The sequence below is a fragment of the Macaca thibetana genome, chromosome 19, assembly GCF_024542745.1.
Source record: "Macaca thibetana thibetana isolate TM-01 chromosome 19, ASM2454274v1, whole genome shotgun sequence".
Lineage (NCBI taxonomy): Eukaryota > Metazoa > Chordata > Mammalia > Primates > Cercopithecidae > Macaca > Macaca thibetana.
In genome coordinates, this window is record NC_065596.1 from 42,027,108 (window position 1) to 42,054,996 (window position 27,889).

A 27,889-nucleotide genomic window follows, 5' to 3' on the forward strand; every position below is an offset into this window, starting at 1 on the left:
CCACTTTCCAAGGGATTCTAGGCTTGAGGAGGAAGAGAAGCTAGAATATTTGTTACAGCTGAGAAATGTCACTTTATTCAGTATACAGTAGCAGGTTTCTGGAGCTGAATGAAGATGAGTCTTCATCTAGCTCCACCTCAAAGCAGGGAACAAGTAAGGAGGCTTAAAATCTGTGGCCCAGGCTCATTTTCCCATAGAATCCCAAAGTCCTAATATTAAGCCCAATCATAGTAGGAGTAGGCATACTGGGCAGCCTCTCAATACAGTGAGGACTGACTTGCGGTAGGCTTTTCCAGGCAAGTTGTAGGAAGCCATACTGGGCAATGCCCTCAGGTTGGATAGTATGGACATTGTTCTGCCCAGGGAGGGGTACCACATCCTGGAACTTGAGGGGACCTGCAGGGTCATGGGAATGACCACAAAACAGGTGGTAGAACAAACGCTCACCATATGCCAGCTCCTTGGTCTTCAGGGCATTTTTGTAGATGGTCTCTTGGGGTTGAAGTTCCTCTCTCTGCAGTAACTCTAGTAGAAGCCTCTGGATTCTAGGGGACTTAAGTTGGTACAGGTCCATGAGCTGGTAGAACTGTTCCATCCAAGCAGCACTGTCTTTTGCATATCGCTGCTGCAGCATCCGCAAAACATGGTACAGTGCCACAAACGTCTCCCACAAAGGCATCTCTTCCTTCTTTTTAGAGATGGATTGTGCCTTCTTCTCCAACTTGGGCAATTTAGGGGGCCTGCCCTTACCCTTAAAAGCCCCGAGATCCTTCTGAAACATTAGTGCTGGAGTTTGTTTGTCCACAGAGGCATGGGCACCTGTGAACATGTCTCTTGTGGCAGGATAAAAATGTTGCATCTCCATCTCTTTGAGGGCATCAGATAACCGTTGTACCTGCGCACTCCTGTAAGGCTCTTCCAAAAGATGCCGGTTCATAGCCTTTGGGACTTGAATCCTCTTGGTAATTGGTGGTATCACTGGAGCAGGGATGGGCAGTGCTTCCTCCTTTGCCGAAGGGTGAGATTTGGAGATCTCACCCTTCCTCCTCAAGGCTGGGAAGTCCTTCTCAAATACCAAGGCTAGAGATTTCTTATCCACAGAGGGACAAACAGCTGTAGGAACATCCCTTGTGACTGGATAAAGGTGCTTTATCTCCTTGAGAGCAGTGGATAACTGTTGTGCCTGCTTCTTCCTATGGGACTCAGCTAAGAGATGCCAGCTGACAGCCTGTGGGGTCTGAGTCCTCTTGATGGCTGATGGTAATACTGGTTTGGGCACAGAGGACAGCCCCAACCATTTCTGTGTTTCTTTTTTTCTAATTGGAGGGATCTCTTTTAAGTGCACCGGACTCAAAACTTCCTTACAGAGTTGTAATGTATCAGTGGGACTTAACTCTAGGTTCTGCCTGAGATGTTTAGCAATGACCTTAAGATTGGACATACGCATCCATTTCAAGTGTCTCTTTGAAGTAAAGTCTCTGAGGATCTGACTCAGTCGGTGAAAACTGTCCCTGGAAAGTTGCTTTCCTGCTTCCAACCTTTGTAAGGCATTGTTAATCCAATCCTCGTCTGAGAAGCTTGCTTCTGAGAAGGCCAGCCTTCGATATCTCCTATCTGGCATTTCAGGTGAAAAGGCTGGGACTGGAGCTGGAGCCTGACCCTTAGTTTCCCCCATCAAAGAATCCTGATACCCCAAGAACCACTTCCATCTTTCACCTTTGTGTCTGTGTTTAGGTTTGTGTGGTTCCATGGAAGTATCAGATAATTGAAACTCTGGCCTGTGGAGACCTTCTGGGACCTGGGTCTCTAAGCCTGTTTCCATGGCTTGTAAAAACATACCCCTGGCTTTCTCCAAGAGTTCATTCTCTTCTCTTCCCAGTGAACTTGTCATGGGGTGTACTCCAAGAAGTTGACGGCCCTGTCTGTTTTCAGAATCCAAGTGATCCTCTAACACTTTCAGGGGTGTTCCCTCTTTTTCCTCCAGGGTTACCTGGAATAGTATTTTGGAGGGTCTCTTCAGAACTGTTGGCCACATAGCCTTGTCCATAAGTCTGGAGTCTCTCCTTACATCAAGCAAGCCCTCTTTCTTAAAATGCATTTCTCCTTTAGCTGTACCCTCGCTTTCCTCAGCAAGATCCTCACCTTCTATCACCAGCTTGGATAATCTCACCTCTTCCTTTGGGAACTTTGTTTTCAATACTCTCTCCTCTTCTGAGAACATTGCCTCCGTAAGTCTGCTCTCCTTTTCCTTCTCTTCACTCAGGCTTTCCACATCCTTCTGCCTTTCCTCCTCCTCCTTCTCTTTTTCCTCCATTTCCTCTTCCTCTTCCTCTTCACTCAAGCTCTCCTCCTCCTCACCCAAGCTCTCCTCCTCCTCACTCAGGCTTTCCTCCTCCTCCTCACTCAAGCTCTCCTCCTCCTCCTCACTCAGGCTCTCCTCCTCCTCTTCACTCAAGCTCTCCTCCTCCTCCTCACTCAAGCTCTCCTCCTCCTCCTCACTCAGGCTCTCCTCCTCCTCTTCACTCAAGCTCTCCTCCTCACTCAAGCTCTCCTCTCCCTCCTCACTCAGGCTCTCCTCTTCCTCCTCCTCACTCCAGCGCCCCCACTCCTCTTCGCTAAGGCTCTTCTTTTCTTCTTGTGGGTCCTCTTTTTTCTTAATCAGCCTCTCTTTCTCTTTAGTCAACCTCTTTTCCATTTTCCTTTTTTGAGTCAAACCCTCTTCCTTTAGCTTCTTAGTCAAGTTATCCTCCAATTCCTCTTCACTGATACTTGCTTTCTTCTTCTTAATCAGATGTTTCCTTTTCTCTTTCTTGGGCAGAATCTCCTCCTGTTTCCCTTTCTTAATTAGACCTTCCTCTGTTTCCTTCTCAGTCAAGCCCTTATATAAGTCCTTTAATAGTATAATTCTGAGATTATCTAATAACCACTTCATCTGAGTCTTCTTTAGTTCACGCTCCTCAACTTTCTTCAGAAGCTCCTCTACCTGCCTTTTTTCTAACAAATTTGTCTTCTGAAACTCCTTTAACATAGTCTGTACCTGGATTTTATTGAATAGTATATTTTCCTGGACCTCCTCTAATAACTTTTGGTCCTCCTCCAAGCTCTCTTTATCAGTTAGCATTCTCTCTTTGGTGACCAGTCTGTCTACTAGTTTCCTATCTTTCTGAGCCTGTTCCTTCTCTTCTTTAATTAATTCCCTCTGTTCCTTAAAAAATTCCCACCTGTCGCCATCAATTTCACTCTTTTCTATAATGGATGATGTCTCTCCCTCAGTTATTTCTCTTTCTTCTGAAGGAACTGTAACCAATTCTCTAACTATTCGTGCCAGGATCCCAAACAGTTGATTCTCTTTCATTCTTATATTTTCTTCCGTGAAGCGAGTCTCTTTCTCTTCAGAACCAATCCCTTCTTCCATATCCAGTTTTCTCATTGCCTGTTTTCTTTCCTCTTTGGTTTTCTTTTTCTTCTTGGCAACATCTCTCTCCTTGGTCATAATGTCATAGGCCAGTTTCCTGTCTTCCTGGGACAATTTGCCCTCTTCTTTCATAATTTCTTTCTCTTCCTGGGTTATTTTTTTCTTTTTCTCAGTTATGCCAATTCCTTCCCTGGCCATTGCCTTTTCTTTCTCAGCAATATCACTCTCTTTCTTGGCCAGTTTACTGTCTTTTGGGGCTTGTCTCTTTGCCAATGCCCTTTTCTCTATTTCCTTGGCCTCTTTCTCTTTTTCCTGGAACTGTTCCTCCATTTCACCAGCCTGTTCCTCCTCTTCTAAGGACAATTTCTCTTTTTTCCAGACTCTTTTTTTTGGCTCTACCTCTTTCTTCTTTTTCCAGGCCCGTTTCTTGTCTTTCTGACTCCATACTCTCTCTTCGTGGGCCAGTTTCTCCTTTTGTAAGGCTACTTTTTCCTGAATCCATTGTTCTTCTTCCTCAATTGCTTTCTCATCTTTCTCAGTCTGTTTCTTCTTTTTCTTAGCTTTTTTCTCTTTTCCTATGGCCTGTTTCTCTCCTTTTGGGGACCCTTTCTTGATTTCCTCTGTGATTTTTTCCTCTTCTGAGACCCGTTTTATTTTTTCTCTGGCCCATTGTTTTCTTTTCTCAGCTTCTTGCTCCATTTTTTGAACTAATTTCTCTTCTTCTTGTGACAATTTCTCCAGTTCTCCAAACTTTTCATTGTCTTCTAGGTACAGTTTCTTTCTTTCCCAGGCTAACTGTTTGCTCTCCTCTTTTTGAGCCTGCCTCTCTGTCTGGTCTTGTTCCTCCTGCTCCCCATAAAGGGCCTCTTTGCCAAACCATTTCTCTTTTTGGATTAATTTACTCTCTTGCTCTGCCAACCTCTCCCTTTCTAATGTCTGTTCTCTCTCTTTCCCAGACAGTCCTTCCTCTTCTCTAGACCAATGATCCTGAACCAGTTTCCCCAGTTCCCAGGCCTCTTGCTCCTCTTCCTCAACATGTTTCTCCTTTTCCCAGATGTGTTTCTTCCTTTCTCCAACTTGTTTCTCTATGTCTAGGATTAGTGCTTCCTTTTCCTCAGCCACTTCCTCCTCTTCTTCAGCCACCTCCTCCTCTTCCCCAGCCACCTCCTCCTCTTCCCCAGCCAGCTCCTCCTCTTCCCCAGCCAGCTCCTCCTCTTCCTCAGCCAGCTCCTCCTCTTCCCCAGCCAGCTCCTCCTCTTCCCCAGCCAGCTCCTCCTCTTCCTCAGCCAGCTCCTCCTCTTCCCCAGCCAGCTCCTCCTCTTCCTCAGCCAGCTCCTCCTCTTCCCCTGCCACCTCCTCTTCCTCAGCCAGCTCTTTATCTTCCTCTGCCAGCTCCTCCTCTTCCCCTGCCAGCTCCTCCTCTTCCTCAGCCAGCTCCTCCTCTTCCCCAGCCAGCTCCTCCTCTTCCCCAGCCAGCTCCTCCTCTTCCCCTGCCAGCTTCTCCTCTTCCTCAGCCAGCTCTTTCTCTTCCCTAGCCAGCTCCTTCTCTTCCCCAGCCAGCTCCTCCTCTTCCCCTGCCAGCTCCTCCTCTTCCCCAGCCAGCTCTTTCTCTTCCTGGGCCCTCATGCTTTCCTCCTGGGCCTGCATCTTTTCCCATTCCGACCTTTCCCTTTTCAGGATTGGCTGCTTTTTCCTGATCACTTTCTTTCCTTTCCCTAGTAGTTGTCCCCTTTTTCCAGTTAGTCTTTTTTCTTCTAGGACTAACTTCTGATCTTCCATAATTAATTCCTTTTGTGGGGAAGCAAGTATTTCTTCTTCCTGGGCCATTTTTTCTTCTGGATGGGTCAGTTTCTTTTTATCTTTGGTTGGTTTCTTCTTTCTCTGCATTTTTTCCTCTGGTTTTGTCAGTTTCCTTTCTTCCTTAGCTATTTTCCTTTCTTGCTTGGCCAGTTTCCCCATTTTTCTTTTAAATTTCCTTTTCTCCAAGACTAAGCGATCTGCTGGGAAAACAGCTTTCTTTTTCTTTTCTTCTTGAGAAAATTTCTCATCTTCCTTTAATGCTTTTTTATCCTCTTGTTCTGTCAATACGCCTGTCCTTTTGTCCTTGACACCCCCTCTAATGACTTGTTTTGTTATGGTGGGTGTTTCTTCCAATACTCTGTCATCTAATTCTAATGAGACTGAGCTTGAATCCTTTAAAAGGGGGCATATCTCTTGGAAGAGATTCCAGCTGGGCTGTCGGTCAGCAAGTATCACCCCAGCCAGGCCTACCAATTCTTTGCCCAGATCCCTTAACATTCCTGGATGGGAACTTGCTATCCTTGAAGTGACAAGAGAGCAAATGTCATCCCTCCAAGATCTGGTGTCTGGTCTACTTGCGTGTCCAGGGGTCCCAGCCAAACCCCGGGTCTTCTTCTTTTCACTTTTCTTCCATTTACCTTCTTCTTGCTCATCAATTTTTATGACATCTTCCTTAGGTTCTTCTGTAGTCACCTCTGAAACATCCTTCAAATCTTGTTTCTCTTTCCACTGCACATCTGCTATTCTGTGGCTTTTTCTCATTGCCTTTTTCCAAAGCCTTTTAATGTGTTCTTTTCTTTCCAGCTTAGAGATCACGTCTCCATAATCTTTCATGCTACCTTGATCTATGGCTTCCATGGTGTCTGTGGCCTCTAGGGCTTCTGTGGCCTCCATGGCCTCCATAACTTGTAAAATGACCTCCTTCTCTGTTTCAGCATAATCCTGGGATTTGACTGTGCTTAAAGAACTCAGTGGTAGCTCTGGCTCTAAGGTAACATGTTGGGTTTCAACTTGCTCTGATTTCCTGGCCTCTCTTTGTTCACCTGCATCTTCTGAAGGCATCAACATGGAAATAGACTTTCCCAACTTTGTCTTTCTGTGCTTCCTGGCAACTCTCAGGTCCTTTTTAACTGCAGAGATATTGGGAGAAAAACAGTTAACAGAAACACAGAGGTATTGAGTAAGATCCTTTGTAAAATCTAATTCAGTGAGCTACCATAAGAGATACAAAGCAGGGGGACTGAGGCTTTATGATATGGAAATGCGTGGTTTCATCCCGCCATCCATATTCTAATGAAATAAGAGCTTGGTATTTGCTGTGGGATAGATCTTTCTCAGGAAGGTCATTTTCTGTGAGTAAGATTCTCCCACTGAACTCCATTCTCACTAGTATCCTTTCATATACCTTGGCCTCATTCACCCTGCATTTTGGGGCCCTGAGGTTGGCCCCAAACATGTTCCATACATCACCCCATACATACTAAGCTTTCTGCTCCTTTCTTGAAAATGTCTCTTTCTTTTCTTTGGTTTGGTGAGCTTTACAGTTTCTGACAAAGGTACGAGCATGTCTTTAGAAAAGACCTTAAGTTCTTCAGACCATGGTATATCCAAAGAAAAAGTAAGTGACTTTTCTCTTTGTAACAAGGTCAAGTTTTCACTTAGCTGCTGCTCCACATGAATAAGCAGGGACTGTATATCTTCAGCTTGAATATTCAGCAGTTGTCCCAGAGTGATTTCCCCGATAATTTCTTGCCTATATAAGTCAAGGGAAAAGGAGGACAGTACTAAGCTAGTGATAGAACAAAATTCAAAAAAAACAAGAAGTTACAATGGAAGAGAGGGATAAAGTAGTAATTTAGAACAGGCTGAAGTAAAGTCTGGTTAAAGAAGAAAGAATGTGGCTGGACACAGTAGCTCACGCCTGTAATCCCAGTGCTTTGGGAGGCCGAGGTGGGTGGACGACTTGAGGTCAAGAGTTCAAGACCAGCCTGCCTAATATGGCAAAACCTCATCTCTACTAAAAATATAAAAATTAGCTGGGCATGGTGGTGGGCGCCTGTAATCCCAGCTACTCAGGAGGCTGAGGCAGGAGAATTCCTGGAACCCAGAAGGCGAAGGCTGCAGTGAGCCAAGATAACATCACTGCACTCCAGCCTGGGTGACAGAGTGAGATTCCATCTCAAAAAAAAAAAAGGCTGAAGGATGGCAAGGAATGTAGTGCCACATAACTCGTTCTCTTGTGCTTTGCTTTATTGTGCTTCACAGACACTGTGTTTTTTACAAATGGAAGGTCTGTGGCAACCCTGCCTAGAGCAAGCCTGTCAGCATCATTTTTCCAACAGCGTGTGCTCGCCTCTTGTCTCTGTCACAGTTTGCTAATTTTGACAGTATTTCAAACTTTTTCATCATTATTATTGTATCCATTTTGGTGATATGTTGTCAGCGATCTTTGAAGTGACTATTTTACTTGTTTCACGGCACCATGAGCCGCACCCATGTAAGACGGTGAACTTAATCAATAAATGTTGTGTGTATTCTGACTGCTCTATTAACCAGCCATTCCCCCATCTCTTCTCCTCAGACCTCGCTATTCCCTGGGACACAACAATATTGAACTTAGGCCAGCTAATAGCTCTACAATGTCCTCTAAGTGTTCGAGTGAAAGGAAGAGTCACATGTGTGTCACTTTAAATCAAAAGCTAGAAATGATTAAACTTAGTGAGGAAAGCATGTTGAAAGTCAAGATAGGCAGGAAGCGAGGCCTCCTGTGCCAAACAGTAGGCCAAGTTGCAAATGCAAAGGAAATGTTCTCGAAGCAAATTAAAAGTACTACTCCAGTGAACACACAATGATAAGAAAGCAAAACAGTTTTATTGCTGATGTGGAGAATGTTTTAGTGGTCTGGATAGATCAAACCAGCTACAACGTTCTGTTAAGCCTAAACCTAATCCAGAGCAAGGCCCTAACACTGTTCAATTCTACGGAGGCTGAGAGCTGAGGAAGCTGTGGAAGAAAAGTTTGAAGCTAGCAGAGAATAATTCATGAGGTTGAAGGAAAGAAGCTGTCTCCAGAACATAAAAGTGCAAGGTGAAGCAGCAAGTGCTGATGGAGAACCTCCAGCATGTGATCCAGAAGACCTAACTAAAATAACTGATGAGGGCGACTGCATTAAATAACAGATTTTCATTGTAGGCAAAACAGCCTTCTATTCAAAGAAGATGCCTTCTAGGACTTTCATGGCTAGAGAAGAGTCAGTGGCCGGCTTCAAAGCTTCAAAGGACATGCCATGTCCTGTTAGGGGCTAATGCAGCTGGTAACTTTAAGTCAAAGCCCGTGTGTATTTGCCATTCTGAGAGTCCTAGGATCCGAAAGAATGGTGCTAAATCTACTCTGCTCATGCTGTATAAATAGAACAACAAAGCCTAGATGACAGCACATCCCTTTATAGCATAGTTTACTGAAAATTTTGAGACCCACTGCTGAGAAAGATAGATCATTTTCAAAATATTACTGCTCACTGACAATGTGCCTCATCACCCAAGAGGTGTGATGGAGATGTATAAGGAGATTAACGTGGTTTTTCATGCCTATTAACACAACATCCATTCTGCAGCCAATAAATCAAGGATTAATTTTGACTTTCAAGTCTTATTTAAGAAACACATTTTGTATGGCAATAGCCACCATAGGTAGCAGTTCTTCTCATGGATCTAGGGAAAGTAAACTGAAAACCTTGTGGAAAAGATTCAACGTTCTAGATGCAATTAAGAATAGCTGTGATTCATGGGAAGAAGTCAGGTATCAACATGAACAGAAGTTTGGAAGAAGTTAATTCCAACCCTCATGGATGACTTTCAGAGGTTCAAGACTTCGGTGGAGGAAGTAACTGCTGCAGTTACTTGTAGTGGAAATAGCAAGAGAAATAGAATTAGAAGTGGAGCCTCATGATGTGACTGAATTGCTGCAACCTTGTGATCAAACTGGAATGGATGAAGAATCTACTCCTGGTGAAGATGCTTTGAACATTGCTGAAAAGACAAGGACATTAAAATATTACATTAATTTAGTTGATACAGCAGTGGCAGGGTTTGAGAAGACTGACTGTAGTTTTGAAAGAAGTTCTATTTGAGTAAAATGCTATCCAACAGCACCACATGCTGCAGAGACATCTTTCATGAAAGGGAGAGTCAACTGATGCAGCAAACTTCTTTGTCTTATTTTAATAAAATGTCATACCCACCTCAACCTTTAGCACCCACCAGTCAGCAGCCATCAATATCAAGTCAAGACCATTCACCAACAAAAAACATGACAACTCGCTGAAGGCTCAGATGATCATTAGCAATTTTTAGCAATAAAGTATTTTTAATTAAAGTATGTGCATTGGTTTTTTTTTAAGATGAAACTTCGCTCTTGTTGCCCAGGCTGGAGTGCAGTGCTGCGATCTCAGCTCACTGCAGCCTCCGCCTCCCGGGTTCAAGTGATTCGCCTGCCTCAGCCTCCTGAGTGGCTGGGATTACAGGCGCCCAGCACCATGCCCAGCTAATTTTTGTATTTTTGGTAGAGACAGGGTTTCACCATGTTGGCCAGGCTGGTCTGGAACTCCTGACCTCAGGTGATATGCCCGCCTTGGCCTCCAAAAGTGCTGGGATTACAAGTGTGAGCCACCGCGCCTGGCCTGTGCATTGATTTTTTTAGATATAATGCTACTGCACACTTAATACACTACAGTCTAGGGTAAATATAACTTATACGCACTGGGAAACCAAAAAATCCATGTAACTTGCTTTACTGCAGTATTCACTTTATTGCAGTGGTCTGGAACGGAACCCACAATATCTCTAAGGTATGCCTGTAGTCAGTGGGACACATGATGCTTCTTTGGTTGGGAGATTTGTGGACATGAGTCTTGAGGAATCTTGAGAAATTGAAGAAATGATGGAAAGACAGGCTAGTCAGCGGTCAGAAGGAAAGGGGTAGGTGCTGAGTAAAAGAGCAAATTGAAACAAAGAACAAAGTGGGAATTTATTTATTTATTTTTTGAGACTGAGTCTCACTCTGTTGCCCAGATTAGAGTGCAGTGGCACCATCTCAGCTCACCACAACATCTGCCTCCCAGGTTCAAGCGATTCTTGTGCCTCAGCCTCCTAAGTAGCTGGGACTACAGGCATGCACCACCACACCCGACTAATATTTGTATTTTTAATAAAGACAGGGTTTCACTATGCTGGCCAGGCTGGTCTTGAACTCCTGACCTTGGGTGATCTGCCCGCCTTGGACTCCCAAAGTGCTGGGATTACAGGCATGAGCCACCATGCCTGGCAAGAATAGAATTTAAAAAGGATTTTAGAAATGGGAAGACACAGTCAGATATTGGAGGATAGGAGATGGAAGGAACCAGAAGAAGAGAAGGTCACCATCCAACTTACTGCATTTTCCGGAGAGTTTCTTGTTTCTTCAGCAGTTGTACCAGCCTGGTCTTGGTTTGGATGCCTGTGACTCTTACCATAAGGTATAAGGCCTTAGCCCGCACATTCTCATCACTGTCCATCAATCCCATAGTCAGTGGAATAGCAAAATGATGGTTCATGAGGCCTAGCCTATCCAGTACCTCCCAGGCTAGCTCACGGATATGTGGATTGGAATGGGTTGTATCTTGCAGGAGGCGATGGGCAGTCTTAGAAACCGACTCTGAAGATATCTGGCAAGTGGCAAAAATACGTTTAAGTACCCTAAAATATCTCTTGTATTCCTCTACAGAGCAGTAAATTGTGAGGTTGAGGATGGCCTCTATTAAATCATCCATAAGCCTTCCACTATAGTTTCTTCTCATCCAATTTTGGTTTGCCATACTTTCAAGAATATCAAGGGAAGTTCCTTTTCGCTTCTTGGATTTATCCTTCTGTTGACTCCTTGACATTTTCTCTTCTACTAGAGTCATAGATGACAAGTCCCAGTCCTTAACTTGGTAGGATGAATACAGATTACAGCATAGGAAGACTGGGGTACCCTCAGGCCAAAGGCGGGCACGGATCACTGAGTTAGGGATGTAGCCATCGGGAGCAAAGGGCCATTGCCGCCCTTGACCAAAGAAGCACCATAGCATTTGGTAGGCATTGAATCCATCCCAGCCAGCCAGCTGCAACTGAGCAGGAACCTCATGTCGGGGACGATTATGCTTGGAATCAAGAGTAGAGAAATCAATATCCTTAGCCTCAAACAAAGGAAATTTAGTCTTTTGAATCATAAGGGACATGCTTCTCTCTTCTTCTACAACATGAGGCACAGTATTGTCGAAGGCAATGAACCGTTTGTTGACAAGGGTCTCTAGACCCTGTAATTCCTGCCGCCCTCTTCCAAGGTAGACAAATCTGGGTACAAATACTGTTTCAAACATAAAGAAGAAGCTAGGAAGGAAGGGTTTAGGGACTTCTTGTTTTTCATCTGCATTTTTTAGGATACGCAGGTGAACCAGCTGAGCTGGAGGGAGAAGCTTTAAGCAAGATACTATGTAGATACTCTGGTTGAAAGTCAACAACAGGTCACCTCGATTATTGGCAAAGCAGAGTGGGCCAAAATGCAGGGCTGAGTCGATCTCGGTTACAAGTCTGCCGTGGAAGTCCCAGATCCGGACTGAGCCATCAATGCCACCTGTGACAAAAAGTTTCAGGGGAAGGCAGACATCAAATGAAGTGATGTCACACTCATGCAGGCATTTTGTCTCTCTCCACACAAAGCTCTGTTTTGATTCTGAAGATGTCAGAGAACCTTCATAGTGCCAGAGACGCCAGCAGTAGCTTTCAGTGATGGCACCCACAGAACCTGGCAAGAGTATCACATGTTTTAGGGGGCAGCCACAGAGGATTTTGCTGACAGGCTGAAGGACTACCTTGTTCACCTGAAGCACGGCCTCTGTCAAGTGTATGATGTTATCCATGCCATAGGAACAGAGCAAGGCATTTTCCTGAAGGCCTTCCAGGGTAGACAATGCCAATACGGCCCCAGAGTGAACAGTCTTCTCTATTCGGGCACGACTGTAGTGGGAAAGGATTCTCACAATGCCACTCTCATGCCCACAGAACATCAATCCTCCTAGGCCTTTTTGCAGATGGGACCTCCCATAAGCCAAGCATCTTACTCTATCCTTACCGTCTGCTGAAGTGCACACAAGATACTTGACTGTACAAGGAGAGCGTGTTGCATCAAACACCAGCACCTCTGAACTGCCTAATGCCACAAAGAGCTCCTCTCTCTCTGAGTCATAGGCCCAAGCCAAAGCCTTATCCATAACAAGTAGAGGCCAGGTGATAACCAGGAGATCCCCTGTTACTGGAGATAAGAAGCGCAATAAACCATCCTCAGTGGCACATAGAATCCGAGTCCAGTTATGGCCGCAGCAGACCCGCTGCACCTGCTGGGGAGCAGAACCACAGACATTGAAGAGGCTATAAAAGTAGGGCAGGTGATGCAATGAAAATCTGTAGGTGGTCTGGCAGAAAAAAGTGGTATTATCAATAAACTGCAGTCTCTGAAGATCCTCGCCAACATTCAGCTGCCGCAGCAAGTTCCCATAAGTGAGATTCCATTCCCTCACTGTGCCTTCACTGCCTGCTGTTAGTAAGGTGTGGATCTCTGGCCGGCTATGGATACATATCACTGATGAGGAATGGGCTTGAAAGCTGTGGAGGAAGTTACCCTGGTCTAAACCCCAAGCGTGGATCTCTCCAGCCATGTTTCCAGCGTAGAAATTGCCCTGAGAGACACAAGTAAAGGAGCAAGTGATGGAAGAGCCACTGGCGACAGGCGTGAACTTCTTCACTTCTTCCAGCTGGCCCTGACCCCGGTGAATGAAGACCCTCACTGTATCCTCACACAGAGCCAACAGGGATCCCTGGGGGCCATTCAGGGAAAATCCCTGTACAAGCTCATGATTAGCCATAGGGACTATTTGAGCCATCTCGATGCTCCTGCCATTTGGTAAGATAAACCAGGTAACCACAGCCCCCAGGGTACCACATAGCAGCAACTCAGTTGCTGGATCATAGAAGAGGCAGCTGGTGGAGAAATGACAGGGCACTGTACCCAGACATCTGAACGCTTGATGGTGATCTCCAAAAAGCCTTAGGCGCATGTCACCACAGTAAGCAATTAACATGTGGTAGGAACCTGTGTGGACCATTGCTTGGATGGGCGGCAGCTGATCCATCACGCGAAGCCTCATCTTCTCTACCATTCCTTTCATTTCTGTACCCTTTTTCTGTATCCAAAGTACTGCCTAGAAGAGGATGAGAGATGAAAGCCTGACTGTGGAGGCAGATCATTTCCCAAAGTGTGGGGTAGGGAAGGCTGAATATTCAGGTCCCTGTTCCCTCTGGTGTGACTAAGGAAAGACTAGAGAGCTTGACTTTAGGAGTCTCCTAGTACAGCAGCCCCCACTTACCCATGGTTTCCCTTTCTGTGGTTTCAATTACCTGTGTGGTCAACTGCAGTCCAAAAATATTAAATGAAAAATTCCAGAAATAAACAATTCATAAGTTTTAAATTGCATGCTGTTCTGAGTAGCAGGATGAAATCTCAGGCAGTCCCATTCCATCCTGCCTGGGACTTGAATTATCCCTTTGTCCAGTCTATCTACACTATATACCCTATCTGCCTGTTAAGTCACTTAGTAGCCATCGCAGTTATCAAATTAACTGTCATAGTATTGCTGTGCCTGTGTTCAAGTAACCCTTATTTTATTTAATAATGGTCCCAAAGCACAAGAATAGTGATACTGGCAATTCAGATATGCCACAGAGAAGCCACAAAATGCTTCCTTTAAGTGAAATGGTGAAGGTTCTTGACTTAATAAGGAAAGCAATTGTATGCTGAGGTTGCTACAATCTATAGAAAGAATTAATCTTTTCGGACCGGGCGCAGTGGCTCATGCCTGTAATCCCAGCACTTTGGGAGGCCAAGGTGGGCGTATCACAAGGTCAGGAGTTCGATACCAGCCTGAACAACATGGTGAAACCCCGTCTCTACTAAAAATACAAAAATTAGCCAGACATGGTGGTACGCGCCTGTAATCCCAGCTACTCAGGAGGCTGAGACAGGAGAACCACTGGAACCTGGGAGGCAGAGGTTGCCGTAAGCCGAGATCTTGCCACTGCGCTCCAGCCTGGGCAACAGAGTGAGACTCTGTCTCAAAAAAAAAAAAAAAAAAAAATGAATCGTCTGTGAAATTGTGAAGGAGGAAAGAGAAATTCATGCTAGTTTTGCTGTTGCACCTCAACGGCATGCATTATGGCCACAGTGCATGAACAGGCTTAGTTATGATGGAAAAAGCATTAAATCTGTAGGTCAGCCACATGAACAGAAACATGTTCCAATTGATGGCAGTCAGGTTTGGTACTATCTGCAATTTCAGATGTCCACTGGGAGCTTGGAATGTATGCTCCATGAATACGCGGGGACTATTATACTAGGAATTGGGTATATGATAGAAGCACCATGTTCAAGGCCCTTTTCTTGGCCTTCAGTGTACTTTATGGGGAATATGAATTCTGTGGGCCTAATAACATGAGGTGAAGAAGGATCACTGCATCCCGTCAAACTGGGATATGGAGATGAGTACTAAAATGAGCTAATTCACAGTCACTACCATCATTCTAAAATGAGGGCAGTTCAGGTGTGATTCATGTAAATTGGATTAAGAAGGAGAGGGGGGAAATGAGGTGGCTTCACCTGCATTTCTCCACCAGGTTCCATCCAGTTTAAGGAGATAAAACAGTTGACCTTGATGGAGTAGTAGAAGCAGACAAAAGGCTTGTTCTGGCGATGGTGAGACTCCCGGTATAGAGTCTCAGGCCAGTCACTCAGTAGAACCACATCATTCTTTGGTTCTTCATCAATCTGAGAGAGAAGAATGACCTGAGTTAAGAGTTCTGAGTCCCCACTCATTCATTCATTTAAGAAATATTTACTGGCCAGGTGTGGTGGTTTGCACCTGTAATCTCAACACTTTCGGAGGCCAAGGCAAGCAGATAGCTTGAGCCCAGGAGTTCAAGACCAACCTGGGCAACACAGCAAAGCCCCATCTCTACAGAAAATACAGAAATTAGCTGGGCATGGTGGTGCATGACTATAGTCCCAGCTACTCAGAAGGCTAAGACAGGAGGATCGCTTGAGCCCAAGAGGTCAGGCCACAGTGAGCCATGATTGTACCACTGCACTCCAGTGTGGGTGACAGAGCGAGACCCTGTCTCAATAAGTTAAATAAATAAATAAATATTTACCAAGAGATGAGTGGTCATTTGTTGTTTTTGAGCTAACCAACATTTACCCTACTACTGGAAAGCAGCATTTGAGGAGTCATCCCTCCCTCGCCCTCAGTTTGCAACAGAATACATCTGTATCGATCGGTCTCTTCTATGCTTTCTCAACCAAGTTTCCATTTAAAAAAGTAAGCCCTTATGTCCTAAAGTATCCAATCTACATAATGAATTAATTTCTCTCCTAGTCATCTAGAATGCTACCAGTTATAAGGCATTGAGAGAAAAAAAATAGCCCCTCAAATCATGTTCTGTGTTCCATGGTTCAGATGAAGAGCCACAGTTGAGAAAGGCTGACAGGTTCTATGAAAGACCCTGAGGGTACAGTGCTGAGCAAAACAGACATGGCTCTGACTCTTAAGAAGATGAGTCCAGGGGGGAAACAGATATTAAACAAATAACTAACAACTGAGTATACAAAACAAGTAAGTGCTTACAAAGAAAGGAATACAATTCTGTATGAGTATGACAGAGGAACCCAACCATGGCAAATATGTATACATGTCACAGTTGGAACCACTTTTTTTTTTTTTTTTTTTTTTTGAGAGGGAGTCTTGCTCTGATGCCAAGGCTGGAGTGCAGTGGCACGATCTCGGCTCACTGCAAGCTCTGCCTCCCGGGTTCACGCCATTCTCCCGCTTCAGCCTCCCAAGTAGCTGGGACTACAGGCTCCTGCCACCACGCCCGGCTAATTTTTTGTATTTTTAGTAGAGACGGGGTTTCACCGTGTTAGCCAGGATGGTCTCGATCTCCTTACCTCGTGATCCGCCTGTCTCGGCCCACCAAAGTGCTGGGATTACAGGCGTGAGCCACCGCGCCGAGCCGGAACTACTTTTTTAAGTTCCAACCTACATCAAAAGGACCACTCTTGTTAGAATCATACCCACATAATACACCACCTTTGGGAAACTCATACTTCACAGTATGTAATAGAAGACCGCCATGTGTGGCAGACCTTGTGGCATGCACTTCTGTCTCGTCTCGTCCCTTCCCTTCTCTTCTCTTCTCTTCTCTTCTCTTCTCTTCTCTTCTCTTCTCTTCTCTTCTCTTCTCTTTCTTTCGATGGAGTCACGCTGTGTCGCCCAGGTTGGACTGCAGTGGTGCAATCTTGGCTCACTACAACTTCCGCCTCCTGGGTTCAGGTGATTCTCCTTCCTCAGCCTCCCAAGGAGTTGGGATTACAGGCACCTGCCACCATGCCCAGCTAATTTTTGTATTTTTAGTAGAAAAAAAAAACAGGGTTTTGCCATGTTTGTCAGGCTGGTCTCGAACTCCTGACTTCAAGTGATCTGCCCACCTCAGCCTCTCAGAGTGCTGGATTTACAGGTGTGAGCCACCGTGCTCGGCATTCTGTCACTATTCTTATGTGTACCCAAGGGGAATGTGTGCTATTTATGGAGTTAGCTGTGTGTCAGCTCTTCTGGCCATGTGGGATGTGTGTATATGTATGTACCTATCAAGGGAGTTACATCCCTTTTAATAGGTTACACAGTAGAACATATACAATACATACTACCTTCCAGTGATGTAGCAGATGTCTGTAATATACGTACATGAACTCCTCATGCTGATCAGCCAAAACTTGAGTTCATGAAGTTTACTTTTGGGGTCACCCTTCTCAGTAGCTGCTTGAACTATACCTGCCTCCTGAACAATGCTCTGTGGATCTAACTCTCTAAGCTCTCTGCATCAGAATTTGTGCTCTGACCACCTAAGGTGGAAGGTATAATACTAAATCAACTGAAGTATTAAAACAACTTTACTTATAATGTCCATCATACCTGCTTCCTGCATCCACAAAGGATTTGAGACTATACTGAGGCCAACATGTATCTACAACTCAGAATCTCTCTTCTTTCTGTATTTCTTTTTTTTTTTCTTTCTCTCTTGCTCGCTCTTTTTTTTTTTTTTTTTTTTTTTTAAAGAGACAGTCTTGCTCTGTTGCTGTTGACCTGACTAGAGTGCCATGGTGTGATCATAGCTCACTGTAACTTCAAAATGCTGGGCTCAAGCAATCTTTCCACCTTAGCCTCTTGAGTAGCTGGGACTATAGTCACACACCACCACACTTGGATAATTTTATTTTTGTAGAGATGGGGTCTCGCTATGCTGCCCAGGCTACTCTTGAACTCCTGGACTCAAGTGATCCTTTTGCCTTGGCCTCCCAAAGTCCTGGGATTACAGGCGCGAGCCACCATGCCCAGCCCTACCTGTATTTCTTATTTTCAGATCTTAAGAGCTTACAGCACCACTGTCATTGCTGATTCAGTAGCAGTAGCAGAGTTGAGTGTAAGGACCCTGGTGTCTGAACTCCCAACGCCTCATCTCTCTTAATCAGAAAGCTCATTTACATACCTCGTATTCTATTAGTTAATCATCATTCCTTTTCTCCTTTCCAGCCTTTATATATAAACAATTCATTCACTCATTAAACCATATCAATGCTTTGCTATGGAAAAAAGATTATCGTAAACGAATGCAATGTGTCTGCCTGATATTACTGCTACCTACTCTACATCAAACCCTTCTCCTTCCTGTTCCCCCTCCTTCCATTCCAATAAAATTCTGATTTGGTTTAGGGTGATCATGGACCCAGAAACCCTGGCAACATAGAGTACTATTATGGTACTCCAAGGCTGGCACGGCCCTGTGGCTCTCTGACCTTCCCTCTTCCATCTTCTATCTACTTGCAATTTGAGGCTGATACCTGGAAGTGTAACAACTATCTTGTAACCCTAGGGTCATAAGCTAACATAATAGAACGGTGGAAAAGAAAGAAAAAGAATGTGGTCCTTGACAACATGTAAGACAAAGATGACTCCTACTTGTTTAATCCGTATAAATCCATTTTCTGTTATTGCAGCAGAAAGTGTTCTAACTTACCTAAGGCGATCATCTTAATTTAGCAGGGGAAGTTATTGGGGGATGTGGGAGGGCCTTTCCAAAGTTGCCTATGTCTTGCCCATGCCCCAGCCTGCCTTGGCAGGGATAATTAGTCCAGGTCCACCATGTGCACAGCTCTCATACACATCACCTTTATGTCCTTCAGGATCTTATTTATGAGGAACTTCAAGTTCTTCCACTCAGGAATAAGTCTGGATGAAGATGATTTCCTATTGATATCCCAGTTCTTTACAGACATCTTGGATTACAGAACCTGTGGAAGGTAAAGGTCTCTTAATCAACAACATCTGATGTTAGACCAGAAATTAAGGGAATTGGGAAAGAGGGAAGGGCAGCAAGATAAATTGGAGAAGTACTCCTTTAGAGGCCAGGCGTGGTGGCCCACGCCTGTAATCCCAGCACTTTGGGAGGCCAAGGCAGGTGGATCGCTTGAGCCCAGGAATTTGAGACCAGCCTGGCCAACATGGTGAAACTCCGTATCTACTAAAAACACAAAAATTAGCTGGGCATGGTGGCACGTGCCTGTAAACCCAGGTACTCGGAAGGCTGAGGCAGAAGAATCGCTTGAACCCAGGAGGAGGAGGTTGCAGTGGGCCGAGATTGCACCACTGCACTCCAGCCTTGGCGACAGAGCGAGACTCCATCTCAAAAAAAAAAAAAAAAAAAAAAAAAAGAAGTGCTCCTTTAGAAACAGGAGAAACTCCTTTGTTTTAAAAAAGGCATGAGAATGAACTACTGGTACTTGCAAAAACACAGATGAAACTCAAAAACTTAATACTGAATACAAGAAGGCAGACACAAAAGAGAACATATTGTATGATTCCATCTATATGAAATTCTAGAAAAGAGTCATCTAGGCTGGGCGCAGTGGCTCATGCCTGTAATCCCAGCACTTTCAGGGGCCGAGGTGGGTGGATCACAATGTCAGGAGTTCGAGACCATCCTAGCCAACATGGTGAAACCCCGTCTCTACTAAAAATACAAAAATTAGCCAGGCATGATGGGATGTGCCTGTGGTCCCAGCTACTCATGAGGCAGGAGAGTCGCTTGAACCCAGGAGGAAGAGGTTGCAGTGAGCCAAAATTGTGCCACTGCACTCCAGCCTGGGTGACAGAGTGAGACTCCATCTCAAAAAAAAAAAAAAAAGAATAATCTAACCAACGGGGGCAGAAAGTAGATCAGTGGTTATGTGGGGCCAAGATTTATGGGGACTGAGTGGGAAGGGGTGAAAGGGAACTTTCTGTAGTCTTGTAATGGTCTATATCTTGACTGTGGTAGTGGTTACATGGGTATAGAAATTGGTCAAAACTCATAAAAAAATTATGGTATACTTTATTACATGAAAATTATACTTAAATAAATTTGGTTTTGTTTGCTTAGAAAGTCTTGCTGTGACACTCAGGCTGCAATGCACGGGAGTAATCAAAGCTCACTGTAACCTGCAGCTCCTGGGTTCAAGGGATCCTTCTGCCTTAGCCTCCCAAGTAGCTTGGACTACAGGCACAGGCCATCATGCTCAGCTAATGTTTTATTTTTTTTATCTTTTATTCTCCAAAAGATGTAGAGATGGGGTCTTGCTATGTTGCCCAGGCTGGTCTCAAACTCCTGCCCTCAAGCAGTTCTCCTGCCTCAGCCTCCCAAAGTGCTGGGGTTACAGGTGTGAGCCACCACGCTCGGCCTTAATTTCATTTTTAAAAGGGAATAGAGTGGCCTGGCACAATGACTCATGCTTGTAATCCTAACATTTTGGGAGGCTGAAGTGGAAGGATCACTTCAGCTCAGGAGTTTGAGACCAGCCTGGGCAACACAATGAGACCTTGTCTCTAAAAAAATTTTCAAAAATCAGCCGGGTGTGGTGGCAAGTACCTGTAGCCCCAGCTACTCAAGTAGCTGAGGCAGGAGGATTGCTTGAGCCTGGGAGGTCAAGGCTGCACTGAGTTGTGGTCATGGCACTGCACTCCAGCCTGGATGATAAAGTGAGACCCTGTCCTAAGAAAAAAATAGCCAGCGTGGTGGCTCATGTCTGTAATCCCAGCACTTTGGGAGGCCGAGGCGGGTGGATCACAAGGTCAGGAGTTCAAGACCAGCCTGGCCATGATGGTGAAACCCCATCTCTACTAAAAATACAAAAATTAGCCAGGTGTGGTGGTGCATGCCTGTAATCCCAGCTACTAGGGAGGCTGAGGCAGGAGAATCGCTTGAACCCCAGAGGTGGAGTCAGTGAGCCAAGATCGTGCCACTGCACTCCAACCTGGGCGACAGAGCAAGACTCCATCAGAAAGAAAGAAAGAAATTGAGAGAGAGAGAGAAAGAAAAGAAAGAGAAAGAAAGAAAGAAAGAAAGAAAGAGGGTGGATGTGGTGGCTCATGCCTGTAATCCCAGCACTTTGGGAGACCGAGGCGGGCAAATCACGAGGTTAAGGTCAAGAGATCGAGACCATCCTGGCCAACATGGTGAAACCCTGTTTCTACTAAAAATACAAAAAATTAGCTGGTCGTGGTGGTGCACGCCTGTAGTCCCAGCTACTCGGGAGGCTGAGGCAGAAGGATTGCTTGAACCTGGGAGGCAGAGGTTGCAGTGAGCCAAGATTGCGCCACTGTACTCCAGCCTGGTGACAGAGCGAGACTCCATCTCAAAAAACAAACAAAACAAACAAAAGAAAGAAAGAAAGAAAGAAAAATAATAGAGTGAAGTGGGTGCTTTATATAGTCTAGAAACAGAACAAAAAATACATCAAGTAAAGTTTTTAGGTGAGTTTAGGCGAGCCAGCTATAGCTTAGCTGAAATAATGCAGGGGCCTAGCCCTCCCTTAGCTCTCTTTATTAGGAATCTCATATTTGTGGACATAATTATATTTATTAACCATCATCCTTCTTTCCTACTGAAGTCCTCATATATGTAAAAGTCACCCACTTTCCACAAATATTTCCTCCCTGCTCATTATATGCCAGACTGCGCTGAGAGCTGGAGATGAAGCAGGGAGGAAGAATGAGTATCTGTCTGGATGGGGTTTACTGTCTAGCATAGAAGGCAGACACTGAACAAGTTCATATAGATACCCAATTATGACAAGATGTCGGGCTAAAATAACCTGAAAGCTTCACACTACAAAATTCCAAGAAATTCTGGATAAAATAACAAGTACCTAAGCTTCAGGAGCCAGAAATTAGGGAAGTAGAGGGTAACCCACAGCAACAAGTGCTGACTGCTGTTGTTCCAGTCCTGAGAAAGTGTAGTTATCAGAGCCCATAAAGACCATAAATATCAATGACCACAATGGCTAGTGGCTTGAATAGTATTGCCCTGGTAAAGAGAAGACCCAGGCCTCAGGCCAATGATAGGGAGTTGTAGTTAAAACCCTTCCACAAAGCAGTGGAACACTTGACAAAAACAAACCTTGGAGAGAAAGACTTCTACAGACAGAGCTGACTCATGACCAGCTTCCTGAAAGCTTACACATCTTTAAACTTTTATCCAGGCATTCCCCAAATTCACAGGGATACCTATCACGTTCTCCAAAAGATTCTCTGACATGTCCCTCACTTGGACTGACAAGGGAGAAAAGCAAGAGGGAAGGAGAAACACCACAGAGCACATCAACAATTCTCCCCTGCGAAATCATCATTTTAATTATGTACCCAACAGGAAAATAATTTAAGAGTCACACACACACACACAAAAATCCTTCACAATCTTTTAGCATGCTCTTCATATGTTATCAAACACCTACTGATCTCAAATAAAACTCCCAGAACACAGAAAGTCACATTTAACATTCTGTTACATGTGTATATTAAAAATGTTAAGGAAACCACCATAAATAAAAATAAAAATAAAAATAAAAATAAAAATAGGTGGCTCATGCCTGTAATCCCAGCACTTTGGGAGGCCGAGTTAGGCAGATCACCTGAGGTCAGGAGTTCAACACCAGCCTGGCCAACAGAGCGAAACCCCATCTCTACTAAAAATACAAAACTTAGCCAGGAGTGGTAGCACGCACCTGTGGTCCCAGCTACTCGGGAGGTTGAGTCAGGAGAATCGTGTTGAACCCAGGAGGTGGAGGTTGCAGTGAGCCGAGATCGCTCCAATGCACTCCAGCCTGGGTGACACAGCGAGACTCCATCTCAAAAAAAGAAGAGAGAGAGAGAGAGAGAGAGAGAAAGGGAATGCACGATTTTACCAGTTGAGGGAAAGGGACACGAAATAAAGAAAACATTAGAAAACATTAACCAATTCAATATTAGAAATAAGAAGGAAAAATGAGGTATGATATATAGAAATGAGGGGATAGAAACAAATCTTTCATTATCATAATAAATATAGATTAAACTCATCAGATAAAAGAGAGACCAAATTGAATATTTAAATGAATTAAGTGTGTGCTGTTTATAAGAAAAAAATCTAAAATATAAGACATAGAAACTTTATAGCATCATGGGCTTCTGTTCCTTAAAATGATCTGAAAGCAATAAGGAGAATGAAAAACATCTTCACAAGCTCAACATTCAGCAAAACCTGGATAAGTGTAATCTGTAGACAACAAATTACATGTAAGAGTTGGGGAAAACAGCTCAAATGAGGAACAACTATAGGGAGGAAGTGGAGACAAGAAACTATGGAAAGAAATTTGAGCAGAAAGAAAGATAAACAGGAGCAGATATAAGAAAACACCTGTGGTGGCTCACGCCTGTAATCCCAGCACTTTGGGAGGCTGAGGGATGACGGGGTCAGGAGATCAAGACCATCCTGGCCAACATGGTGAAACTTCATCTCTACTAAAAATACAAAAATTAGCTAGGTGTGGCAGTATGTGCCTGTAGTCCCAGCTATTTGAGAGACTGAGGCAGGAAAATTGCTTGAACCCCATAGGTGGAGGTTGCAGTGAGCCGAGATGGTGCCACTGCACTCCAGCCTGGGCGACAGAGCAAGACTTCATCTCAAAAAAAAAAAAGAAAGAAAGAAAAGAAAAGAAAAAGAAAACACCTGGAAAATTAAATTTCCTAAAGGTGAGGAGTCCACCATCAGGTAAGGATCTATACCTCTTCTTTGCAACTACACTGTAAGAAACTGGAAAGCAAAAACAGAGGAGACAGAGTTGATCAGTCTCCTACAGAAGACATATATGAGGCAGAAAGAACCTCTTAAACAAGAAAAACTCATGCTGGAAAACCTAACTTACGCAATATTCTGCAAGAAAAAAGGGACTAGCCACATTAACCCAAAACTACAAAACGAACTATGAAGGAAAGCATAACAAAATAAACTAACATATGAAGAGCTTTCACTGGAAAACTGCCTCAACAGATCAGATAAAAATTATAAGCAGGCCAGGTGTGGTGGCTCTTGCTTGTAATCACAGCACTTCAGGAGGCTGAGGTGAGAAGATTGCTTGAGCCCAGGAGTTCAAGACCAGCCTGGGCAACATAGCGAGACCCCGTCTCTACAAAAAATAAAAAATTCACCAGGAGTGGTGGCACACTACTGTAGCCTCAGCTACTCAGGAGGTTGAGGTGGGAAGATTGCTTGAGCCTTGGAGGTTGAGGCTGTAGTGAGCTATGATCTCACCACCGTACTCCAGCCTGGACAACAGAGTGAGACACTGTCTCAAAAACAAAAAAATTATAACCAAATATTTTGCCATGAATAAAAAAAAAAATGATGCAATTGCCTCTATGATGGAAGACCACAAAGCAAAAATACAAAAATCCAGGGAAGAGATGCTGAAAGAACAGGGTAAGAACAAATGGAGAGCAGGAAGAAATCGAAGAAAAATCAAGTATCACAAGCATAAGGACAAAAGTTGAAAGAACACAAGGGAGAAAAACCCAGTGAAGAACCTAGAGGATAAAAATGGGAGAAGCAGGCCAGGCATGGTGGCTGATACCTGTAATCCTAGCACTTTGGGAGGCCGAAGCAAGAGGATCACTTGAGGTCAGGAGTTCAAGACGAGCCTGGCCAGCATGGAGAAACCCTGTCTCTACTAAGAAATACAAAAATTGGCCGGGCGCGGTGGCTCAAGCCTGTAATCCCAGCACTTTGGGAGGCCGAGACGGGCGGATCACGAGGTCAGGAGATCGAGACCATCCTGGGTAACACAGTGAAACCCCGTCTCTACTAAAAATACAAAAACTTAGCCGGGCGAGGTGGCAGGCGCCTGTAGTCCCAGCTACTCGGGAGGCTGAGGCAGGAGAATGGCGTGAACCCGGGAGGCGGAGCTTGCAGTGAGCTGAGATCCGGCCACTGCACTCCAGCCTGGGTGACAGAGCGAGACTCCGTCTCAAAAAAAAAAAAAAAAAAAAAAAAAGAAATACAAAAATTAGCTGGGCGTGTTGGTGCACGCCTGTAGTCTCAGCTACTTGGGAGGCTAAGGCAGGAGAATTGCTTGAACCCGGGAGACAGAGGTTGCAGTGAGCCGGGATCAGACAGAACAAAACTCCATCTCTAAATCAATAAATAAATAAGCCTGTGAACTTAAAGTGATCCACACCCTGTCCCCTTATATATACTGTCAGTTTCTTCTCTCTTTCTCTCTGGCCACCTGACTCTTCATTCCTGCCTTGCATGTTTCGTGACAGAGGACTGCCCTCCAGACTCATTGTACGTTCCCTGCCCAGGATCTGTAAGTAAAAAAATCTTTGAACCTATTTTCTGTTGTGGTAGTGTGTTGGATTTGCACCTTCCATCTAAAACACTAGGGGCTGCCTCAGGCTGGATTTCCCCAAGGATGCGAGAGGGAACATAACGCTGGGTTCCTGGTGCCAGAGCTGGGGCATGGGTCAGACAAGAGCCACAAGGACATCTGCCAGTATAAACAACTTTCCAGCACAAAGTTTCCCCTGGTCGTGCGTGGGACAACTGAGAGTCAGAATGTCTGCTAGGTAAAAGAAGTATTCTAGGCCAGGTGTGGTGGCTCACACCTGTAATCCCAGCACTTTGGGAGACCGAGGCGGGAGGATCTCATGAGTCTGGGAGTTTGAGACCAGCCTAGGCAACATAGTGAGACATCATCTCAAAAAAAAAAAAAAAAAAAAAAGTATTCTGTGAAAGGCACACTGTAAATACCCATATCCAGCTCCCCTTCATTTCCCATTAGGTTTAGGATTGCTAGTTGCTCTGGTACTGGAACCCCATTTTTTTTTTTTGAGATAGAGTCTTGCTCTGTTGCCCAGGCTGGAGTGCGGTGGCACTATCTCGACTCACTGCAACCCCTGCCTCCCATGTTAAGTGATTCTCCTGGCTCAGCCTCCAGAGTAGCTGGGACTATAAGGGTGTGTCATCACGTCCGGCTAATTTTTGAATTTTTAGTAGAGACGGGGTTTCACCATGTTGGCCAGGCTTAAACTCTTGACCTCAAGTGATCTGACCACCTCAGCCTCCCAAAATGCTGGGATTATAGGTGTGAGCCACCTTGATTTTTTATCATTAAGTTCAACAGACATTAGATTACTCTGTAAAAGTGCTATAAAAGTTCCTAAATGCAAAAAAAAAAACAAACTAGCCGGGCGAGGTGGCAGGCACCTGTAATCCCAGCTACTTGGGAGGCTGAGGTAGGAGAATGGCCTAAACCCGGGAGGCGGAGCTTGCAGTGAGCAGAGATCCGGCCACTGCACTCCAGCCTGGGCGACAGAGCGAGACTCCGTCTCAAAAAAAAAAAAAAAAAAAAAAAAGTTCCTAAATGCTTACTCTGAATTTCCGTACTTGTCTTGTGGAAAACAAGGACAAACAGCTCCCAGCTGACACCAGTGTGCTAATGGAGGACGTTCTTTGAGATTCCTATCCCTAGCTGAACAATTCCAACCCTTTCTTTTCCACCTAGCAAGAGTCACTACCTCTTTTTCTTCTTTTATCTCACTAAATTTCTACCATAAGTAAAGCTTATTTATTTTATTATTTTTTTACATGGATTCTCACTCTATCACCCAGGCTGGAGTGCAATGGCACAATCTTGGCTCACTGCAACCTCTGCCTCCTGGGTTCAAGCAATTCTGCCTCGGCTTCCTGAGTAGCTGGGATTACAGGTGTGCACCACCATGGCTGGCTAATTTTTGTATTTTTAGTAGAGACAGGGTTTCACCATGTTGGCCAGGCTGGTCTGGAACTCCCGACCTCAGGTGATCTGCCTGCCTCGGCCTCCCAAAGTGCTGGGATTACAGCCATGAGCCACCACACCTAGCCTACCATAAGTAAAGTTTAAACTTTCCAAAATCCTGCATACAACTCTCAAGTACATGCAAGGGAAGACCAAGTGGCCCCTGCAAAGAAAGATTTTTTTTAAATGAGAAAATTAAATGTGTTTAAAAGTCAAGGGGAAGAAGCCACTAAGAAGGGAGAGTGAAAGTACAGGAAAGAGAGAGTGGGCTGCTACAGCAAGCTGATGTGTGAAGAGAAATAAGAGTTAGATCCCAATCTCAGAGCCTTCCCAAAGTTTCCTCTGGTAATTTACGACTAGGAGCTCTAACTGGGAAAATGGGGGTTTCCTGACACTTCTAAATCTTAGACTAAGACTTCATTCCATTAAGTTTTTGGTGAGAGTCAGATATTTCACTTTAACCCTTCTTGACCTCAGAGAGAAATTCCCTTTTCTTTTTCCGTACTAAAGTGTTTAGAAAAAGAAAGTGAGGCTGGGTGCGGTGGCTCATGCCTATAATCCCAGCACTTTTGGAGGCCAAGGTGGATGGATCACCTGAGGTCAGGAGTTCATGACCAGCCTGGCCAACATGGCGAAACCCCATCTCTTCTATAAGTACAAAAATTAGCACACACCTGTAATCCCAGCTATTTGAGAGCCTGAGGCAGGAGAATTGCTTGAATCTTGGAGGCAGAGGTTGCTGTGAGCTGAGATCGCGCCACTGCGCTCCAGCCTGGGCAACAGTGAGACTTTGTCTGAAAAAAAAAAAAAAAAAAAAGAAAGTGAGATAATGAAACTAAAAATGCGTTATAATTTTAAAATGCAGTATTAATGCAGGGTGCCATTACATATGAGAGAAGTGAGGGGCATGCTAAAATCAGGGGAGAATAAGAGAGATGGAACAGAAACTTTAGAGCAAATAGACTTACGTTTAATAGGTTCTCCCCTTCAACTTTTTTTTCTCTGGACTTCTCAGATTGAACAAAGTTTTATCTCCTCTATGGCAGACGTCTTAATGAGCTCAGTGGGACCAATGGCACTCAATATACATTCGCCCCACGGGGAAAACCTGTTACTAACATCATACAAACATCATAGGCTTCCCCACTGAATCTTCCATTGCCTCCTGGCTCACACACAGAGGATTACATGCCCCTAGTTCTAGAAGAGACAGACTCCAGCTACAATTTCCCCTAGAAAGAGTGTCACTGGCTCCAACATCATAATGCCTCGGACTCCCCCAGCCCCTCCCCCATATGTCCAGTGAAAGCAGCAACATGAACAGCATGAAAATCCCCACAGGAATGTGGTAAGAGCTGGGAGGTAGGA

The 27,889-nt window shown here is 44.6% G+C and overlaps 2 protein-coding genes across 2 annotated transcripts in view; both read right to left on the minus strand.

The window, feature by feature from the left end:
- ZNF607 (zinc finger protein 607) overlaps positions 1 to 27,889 on the minus strand; it is a 405,121-nt gene that overhangs the window by 108,520 nt on the left and 268,712 nt on the right. The gene's annotated exons all lie outside the window — the stretch shown is intronic.
- LOC126941960 (WD repeat-containing protein 87-like) lies at positions 65 to 27,315 on the minus strand. The gene is made up of 6 exons (XM_050768870.1): positions 27,196 to 27,315; positions 18,563 to 18,685; positions 14,942 to 15,109; positions 10,645 to 13,490; positions 6,697 to 6,968; positions 65 to 6,345 (listed from the first exon to the last, which is right to left on the minus strand). Exons 2-6 carry the CDS (start codon positions 18,668 to 18,670, stop codon positions 164 to 166), a joined length of 9,576 nt encoding a protein of 3,191 aa, XP_050624827.1. The 5' UTR covers positions 18,671 to 18,685; positions 27,196 to 27,315; the 3' UTR covers positions 65 to 163.